Raw genomic sequence first — 6,250 nt, 5'->3', positions numbered from 1 at the left:
CGACAATTTGCGCACTTTTGACCCCAAGTGTCAGTGGCTGCAATTAAGCGCACGTTTAATAACTCAATTGGAGTTGCCAAATCACCAAATGACCCTCGTCAAACGTGCTGCTCGATTGATGGACCCCCATTATTAATTGCCGCCTTTTATGAAAGTGTAAGCCCAGTCAAAGCACGACAATTACCGCCTTTAGGTTTTTTAGGTTTTTAGCTTTACTGCCGCAGCGTGTGAACATGATCACAGCCGCAAAACGCTGCTCACCGCAACTACAACTTTGTGATCTTAATTCACAATAAAGTTCGCGCATCGCGAAAACTATTTAATACGAGTGTAAATGCCCTTTCTTTATAATGTGTTACTATAGAATGTTAGTAACGTTTAACTTGTATAAAGCATATGTTGAATTTACTATCTTCTTTTCAAGGAAATGCAGTTTTGTTCTCTTTAAGCACAGTCCGTGCTAAGAAAGAATTAGTTTAAGCTAAAGTTTTCAATTTTATCTTAATGTTACAGAATAAAAGTTTTGCATATGTATATGTACATAAAACTGAAATAAACCCGGATACAATTATTTGTAAAATCTTATTTATTTTCTTTATTAATAAAAAAGTAGTCTTCTTCAAAGTATATTTGAAAGTAATAAGTAAGTTTACGATAAGCAGTACTACCGAATACCTTTTGAAAAGCATTAATAGATTGTAACCTATTTAGTTTTTTTCATATCTTTTCCGCAGCACCCATCGAAAGTGGTTTCAACCATCTTTTTCCAGTGTATGGACCAACTCAGTGCCAAAGCAACCAAAACAGCGACTAAATTTCTCACAGGTTTGTAATTTAAGCGCCCCACAACAACTGGCGACTACAACATACATATATATGTATATCTACATATCCGTACCCACGACGACGGCAAACTGCGGGATCACCGCAAACTAATTGCAAAGCTTAAATGCGATACTTTTATGCATTTTAAATATTTCAATTAGTCGGCGCACAGAGTGCAGACGGCACTGGGAATGAGATTGAAAACTGAAGACTGAAAACCGAAATGGTAATGGAAATGGAAATGGAAACGAATGCCCGCCAAGCGGCTGAAATGGCAGAAAGAAAGTGCAAAAAGCGTGGGGCGCCAGTGAATAAAGTAAAAAGTGTTTACACGATCGCAAAAGCGAGGTCCGTTTGCTTAACCCCTTGCAGAGTGAATATTGGCAAATTTATGAACTTTAAGCTGCATTTATGCGTGCGGCTTATAAGCTATAAAGGTAACTTAGTGCCAACAATGTCATAAAGGCCGCTGTCACATAAACAACCACGGCAACAATGCCAACAACAATGGCCAGTCGGCCAGTCAGCCAGTCCGGCGGAATCAATATATGAATTTATATTCAAAAGCCAAAAAAGCGTAGCATCGCCAAAAGCGAAAACAAAATTAATAATCACAAGAATTTCACTTTTCACGCAACGACAGCAACAGCAACAGCAGCAGCAGCGGCAACAACATCATCATCATTGGCAACGTCTGCCTTGTCACCCACAAATAAACCGAAGCCAAACCGATTCTAACTCGGCTAAGTGAGGTTTGAATACTCTTTCAAAGAATTTACAACAATTATTTCTGCTATTAAAACACACACAGTTGGTTTTATACTTTAAAATAAGCGTTTTTTGATTGATAAAATGAGATTTACATATTGGATTATTCATTAACTAGGGCATATATATTTTAAAGGTTCAGTTTCATAAAATCAGATTTAATAATGTGCGATTAGTTTGGTATCCTATGAACCTATGAACTTCTCAGCACCCATTGAAAGCCATAAAAAGTATACCCCTTCCGAGGGTATGAACAGCTGGGGCCAAGTGAAGCGCTGGGAATACAGTTGCATAAATTTATTGAAATTTGCATTTCGGTTTTCGACGTTTTTTGCGGCTGATGTTGCTGCTGCCCCGCTGCTGCTGCTGCTGCTGCATTTTCTGCACTGCCGAGGTTTGGCCTATAAAAAATATGGCATCGATTGATCGCAACGCAAGATATTTCAATTAGCGTAAATACATTTTTGTCGTTGTTGGAAGAGGACAATCAGACAGACGGACGGACGGACGGGCAGACGGATGGTTGGGGACACGCACAGCGCTCCATGAAAGAGAAATCGATGATGTTCGGAAACGGACAGACGACCCAATCGACCCAGTCGGAGATACATTTTCGTGCTGTCCGATGCGTAGATTAACTTATGGTCGTGCCGCTGTTAATAATGGCCACTGATAACGAGCCCGCGATCTATGCAAATTTCCCTACTCGTTAGTCAGAGACAAATATAGGCAGGCACTCACTCGATTGGGAATAGAAGCGTGTGGGAGGTGGGTATGTCAGAGATTTCTTCCCAGGATCGGTAGGTTTCTTTTACATATATAAATATCTCAAATTGGCAATCAGGCGAACACGATATAGTCGTAGGTCGAGGATACAGGTGCGGCATAAGGGCTTAACTAGGGATCTTCTGGCGTAATGGTCACGTGCATCTGCTTCACACCTCGCAGGATCACTATATCAAGGTTTTTACTATTATCGGCTAGGGCGTCGTACACATCCGATGAGTTCTTGATCTCCTTCTTGTTTATGTGGGTCACTATGTCTCCGGGTTGTAGTCCACCACTAAAACGAACGAAATAAAAATTGTCATTGAATATTATAATGGATTGATATATTAACTATTTAGGTGTTAACCCACCTGTGCGCCGGCGACCCAACGATAACCTTCCACACGAGCACGCCGTGCGTTAGGTGGCTGGGCATGTTTTGACTTCGTGACTTGAGCTCGAACAGTATATCCGGTGTGAGCGTCAGCATGGTGATGCCCATGTACCGCTTGACCGGATAGCCGGTCTTGTAGGCCGAGCCCTTCTTTCGTTTCTCTGCCGCCCGCTCCAGAAACACCTTTACATAGTCTATGGGTATTGCGAAGCTAATGCCAGCCGTAACCTTCATCGAGTTAACTCCAATGGCCTCGCCATCCAGATTGACTAAGGGTCCGCCGGAGTTGCCAAACGTAATCGCAGCATCCGTTTGCAGGTAGTTGATGTCCCTGTTTCGAAGGCCAAGTTCTTGGGATGCACGCTGCGTGGAACTGATTACTCCAGCGGTCACCGTATTGCTTAGGGCCAGCGGACTGCCCAGGGCCACAACCCATTCGCCCGATCGCAGGGTACCGCTCTTGCCCAACCGCATCACCGAAAGATTGTTCACCTGTAGGATGCCAATAGTCGGATATATAGAACTTGTGTTGTTTGGAAACTCATCTCCACGCTTACCTGTATGCGCAAAGTCGCAAGATCGGATGTCTGATCCACGTCCTCGATGGTGGCGGGAAAAGTCCTGCCGTCGGACAGCCTCACCTGTACCATTGTGTGGGGTTTGTTGATCACCACATGAGCGTTGGTCAGGATGAGACCGTTCTGCTCAATGATAAAGCCGGAGCCATTCGATGCGGTGATCGGCTGGCCACTGAAGTAGTCAAAGTGGCGGGTGTCCTTGATCTCAATGTAGACCACCGAATCCGCACAACCTGCCACCACATCGGCTATGAAGTTGAAGTCCCGCCGACGTCCTGTCATCTTGGAAGCGGCGATCGTTGGCGTAAAGTCCTCCCGCTTAATGACCGCCGCACTGACCGCGGCGCCCAGGGAGAAGGGCACAAAGAAACGAACCAATCGCCTCCAGCCTTTTGCTTTTTGTTCACCATTTTGCTGATCTTGCCCACTGTTACCATTGCTGCTTGGATCGGTGCCTTTGATCGCTAGTTGGCTACTCCGCCGATTGGCTGCGTGGCTGTGGAACACCGGAGATGCAATGCAGCGTTTGAAGATCACTTCCAAGCGGTGGGAACCGCGCAAAGCCATGGGTTTCTGTGATTACTCGTAGTTTGTTATTGTTATTTAATTTCTCACTTCTCAGCTGGCAGCTGATTTTAATTTGGCACTCTGCCACAAAAGCTGCCTGCTGCGACACCCTCGACTACCGATAGGCGATAGGCAATGCAAACAGCTGTTGGCCGCGATGCTTCTTCTTCGCATCAGGGGTGGCTAATCGTCTGCTTATCACGGGAATTTGGCTATTGAACATTTAGCTATAATTCAAAGGGCTTTTAACATTTTAGCTGCTCTCATAGTATTACTTTTAAAAAGCCTGCTATTTTGCAAATGACAATTGGATTTTTCAAACCTATTAAATCTCAACCACAATCATAGATGTATTATTGATGTTTAGCTTAAGTTTTTCTTAGCTAATTAGCTATAAAGAGACTTCAGCTAGAAAATAAGCGACAGCAATGCCGTCAGCTGTTGCTGCTGCTTCTTCTTCCTCCCACCAACACATTTCGCTTTGCATAACAGTTTGAATCAATTGTTTAGCTGAAATAAATCAATTAAAATGTCCAAGGCAGCGGGTAAGCTGAAATCCCTGAAGAAGACGGTGGAACGTGTGACGCACACGAGCAAACTGAAGACGAATATACCTGCGGGCATGGCTGCTGCAGGTCCTCCACTGGGACCTATGTTGGGACAGGTGAGTTAGCCGGCTTTAAAATTGACAAATATATAATTGCACACTTTACTTCACGCAGAGAGCGATTAATATTGCCGCCTTTTGCAAAGACTTCAATGCCAAGACCGCGGAAATGAAAGAGGGAGTCCCACTACCTTGCAGGATCTCCGTAAACAGCGATCGCAGCTACGACTTGGTCATCCACCATCCGCCGGCCACATTTTTTCTAAAGCAAGCGGCGGGCATACAAAGGGGCACCATGACGCCTGGCAAGGAGGTTGCCGGCATGATCACCCTCAAGCACTTGTACGAGATTGCAGCCATTAAGATTCAGGACCCGCCCAATGCCCTTCTTACCATGCAGGTGAGTATTCTAAGAACATGTTGAGAATGATAATACGAACAAAAATGTTTTCCTTTTCTCTTAGCAAATGTGTGAGATGCTCATCAGCATTGCCCGGACCTGTGGGATCAAAGTGGTCAGGGAAATAGATCCGGCGGCCTATGGCGAGTTCCTGGAGGAGCGCAAGATAATTGTGGAGCAGCAACGGCGAGAGTTGCAGGAGAAGCGGGAAGCAAAGATGTTGCGCACGGGCTAGGATTGCTTATTTGCACTGTGCTTTTAATTGTTTAAAAATACATTTATACTTAAAGCGTAAGTCTTATTCTATACCAATGCGTTTGCGGTCCTTGGCGGCGTTCTTCTTGCGTCGCTTCTCCATGTGCTTGTTGAGTTTTCCGGTGTTTTTCAGCTTCTCAAATTGGGCCACTAGTTCCTTAGCTCGCCGCTCCTCTGTCGGGGATAAAATAAAATATAAACTTGATCTTGCTGTGGTTAAGAAACGTACTCTTTGTAAGATAGTGAGGCTGTTGTCCAAGGTCGTGTTTCTTCTGAATGACAGAGCGCTCCTTTTTAAGTTGCTTCTGTTTGGTGTGCCACTTCTTGTCCTCCACGTTTTTATTGATAAGTCGCTGCATGGTGTCCTTTATATCGTGCTTCTCTGCCTCATCCTCCACCTCGTCCAGTTTCTTCTTCAGCTGACCAACTTCCTTTGCTCGAATTTGGGAGACAAATTGGTAGTTTTTCTTAAAGGTTTCTGCACTATATGCTCCTGATTTCTCGTCAAATCTTGGATCTCGAAGTTCCACATTTTTTTTGCGCTCCACTCGGTGCTCTGCGCCCAGAAAAGGCACCTGTCGCCTGGTGGTCATTTCACGGGGTCTGTTTTTGTTCAGGCGCTTGAGGTCGGTTTTGGCCTTAGGTCTTTGGGGTCTGGAACTCCTGCCACCGAGAACAGCCTCTTTGTATACCTTGGCGCCTAGCTCCTCTTTCAGTTTCATTATCTCCTCGAAGGACATTCCTTTGAGATCTTCACGAATGGCATTCTAAAAAAGAGTCCTTATATTTGTAAACCATATTTCTGTATAGTTGCGTTACTTATACCTGAGTCTCGTCGTCGTTGCTTTCCTCGTGCTCAGAAGCTGAGGAGTATTCACTGGGAGAGGTCATAATTGTTTTAGTTTTCCTCAAAAACTTTATTTATTTACTTTTTAAAAAATTCACGTGTGTTTGTTTGGGTTTCAAGCAGCTGATTGCTGGGTCCGATAACGATACGTAACGATAGGCGCTGTGACACACGTTAGTCAACACTGAACTAAGTTACCCGCCTTATTTGAATTAATGCTTTAAACCAAAACTAAGAAGGC

General features: G+C 44.4%; 3 protein-coding genes across 4 annotated transcripts; 1 reads left to right on the top strand and 2 right to left on the bottom strand.

The window, feature by feature from the left end:
- Window positions 1–1,636: 1,636 nt before the first annotated feature.
- On the bottom strand, window positions 1,637–4,180 carry LOC120452144 (serine protease HTRA2, mitochondrial). 2 transcript variants are annotated; one of them, XR_005616441.2, is made up of 4 exons: window positions 3,313–4,180; window positions 2,733–3,247; window positions 2,335–2,656; window positions 1,637–1,994 (listed from the first exon to the last, which is right to left on the bottom strand). XR_005616441.2 is itself a non-coding variant. In XM_039636234.2 (3 exons), exons 1-3 carry the CDS (start codon window positions 3,898–3,900, stop codon window positions 2,491–2,493), a joined length of 1,269 nt encoding a protein of 422 aa, XP_039492168.1. In that variant the 5' UTR covers window positions 3,901–4,180; the 3' UTR covers window positions 1,637–2,490. The 2 variants fall into 2 exon arrangements, 1 of the variants encoding a protein (XP_039492168.1); XM_039636234.2 differs by having other exon boundaries at window positions 1,637–2,656.
- Window positions 4,181–4,349: 169 nt separating this feature from the next.
- Window positions 4,350–5,202, top strand: LOC120452146 (39S ribosomal protein L11, mitochondrial). Its single transcript, XM_039636236.2, has 3 exons — window positions 4,350–4,564; window positions 4,623–4,907; window positions 4,972–5,202. The coding sequence occupies exons 1-3, from the start codon at window positions 4,430–4,432 to the stop codon at window positions 5,140–5,142; spliced, it is 591 nt and encodes a 196-aa protein (XP_039492170.1). The 5' UTR covers window positions 4,350–4,429; the 3' UTR covers window positions 5,143–5,202.
- On the bottom strand, window positions 5,145–6,147 carry LOC120452145 (ribosomal RNA processing protein 36 homolog). Its single transcript, XM_039636235.1, has 3 exons — window positions 5,988–6,147; window positions 5,392–5,929; window positions 5,145–5,336 (listed from the first exon to the last, which is right to left on the bottom strand). The coding sequence occupies exons 1-3, from the start codon at window positions 6,051–6,053 to the stop codon at window positions 5,206–5,208; spliced, it is 735 nt and encodes a 244-aa protein (XP_039492169.1). The 5' UTR covers window positions 6,054–6,147; the 3' UTR covers window positions 5,145–5,205.
- Between the last annotated feature and the right edge of the window lie 103 nt (window positions 6,148–6,250).

The sequence above is a fragment of the Drosophila santomea genome, chromosome 3R, assembly GCF_016746245.2.
Source record: "Drosophila santomea strain STO CAGO 1482 chromosome 3R, Prin_Dsan_1.1, whole genome shotgun sequence".
NCBI classification, from domain to species: Eukaryota; Metazoa; Arthropoda; class Insecta; order Diptera; family Drosophilidae; genus Drosophila; species Drosophila santomea.
The sequence above is the reverse complement of the archived record's forward strand: the minus strand, read 5'-3'. Positions and strand labels throughout refer to the sequence as shown.

Bases quoted from the DNA above. Each gene is read 5' to 3' on its own strand.
- LOC120452146 (XM_039636236.2), top strand. From the start codon at position 4,430: ATGTCCAAGGCAGCGGGTAAGCTGAAATCCCTGAAGAAGACGGTGGAA. The intron at 4,565-4,622 runs GTGAGTTAGCCG...TACTTCACGCAG, and splicing joins TGGGACCTATGTTGGGACAG to AGAGCGATTAATATTGCCGC. The intron at 4,908-4,971 runs GTGAGTATTCTA...CTTTTCTCTTAG, and splicing joins ATGCCCTTCTTACCATGCAG to CAAATGTGTGAGATGCTCAT.
- LOC120452145 (XM_039636235.1), bottom strand. From the start codon at position 6,053: ATGACCTCTCCCAGTGAATACTCCTCAGCTTCTGAGCACGAGGAAAGC. The intron at 5,930-5,987 runs GTATAAGTAACG...ACTCTTTTTTAG, and splicing joins GCAACGACGACGAGACTCAG to AATGCCATTCGTGAAGATCT. The intron at 5,337-5,391 runs GTACGTTTCTTA...TATCCCCGACAG, and splicing joins GCCTCACTATCTTACAAAGA to AGGAGCGGCGAGCTAAGGAA.
- LOC120452144 (XM_039636234.2), bottom strand. From the start codon at position 3,900: ATGGCTTTGCGCGGTTCCCACCGCTTGGAAGTGATCTTCAAACGCTGC. The intron at 3,248-3,312 runs GTAAGCGTGGAG...GGCATCCTACAG, and splicing joins TTGCGACTTTGCGCATACAG to GTGAACAATCTTTCGGTGAT. The intron at 2,657-2,732 runs GTGGGTTAACAC...CGTTCGTTTTAG, and splicing joins GTTGGGTCGCCGGCGCACAG to TGGTGGACTACAACCCGGAG.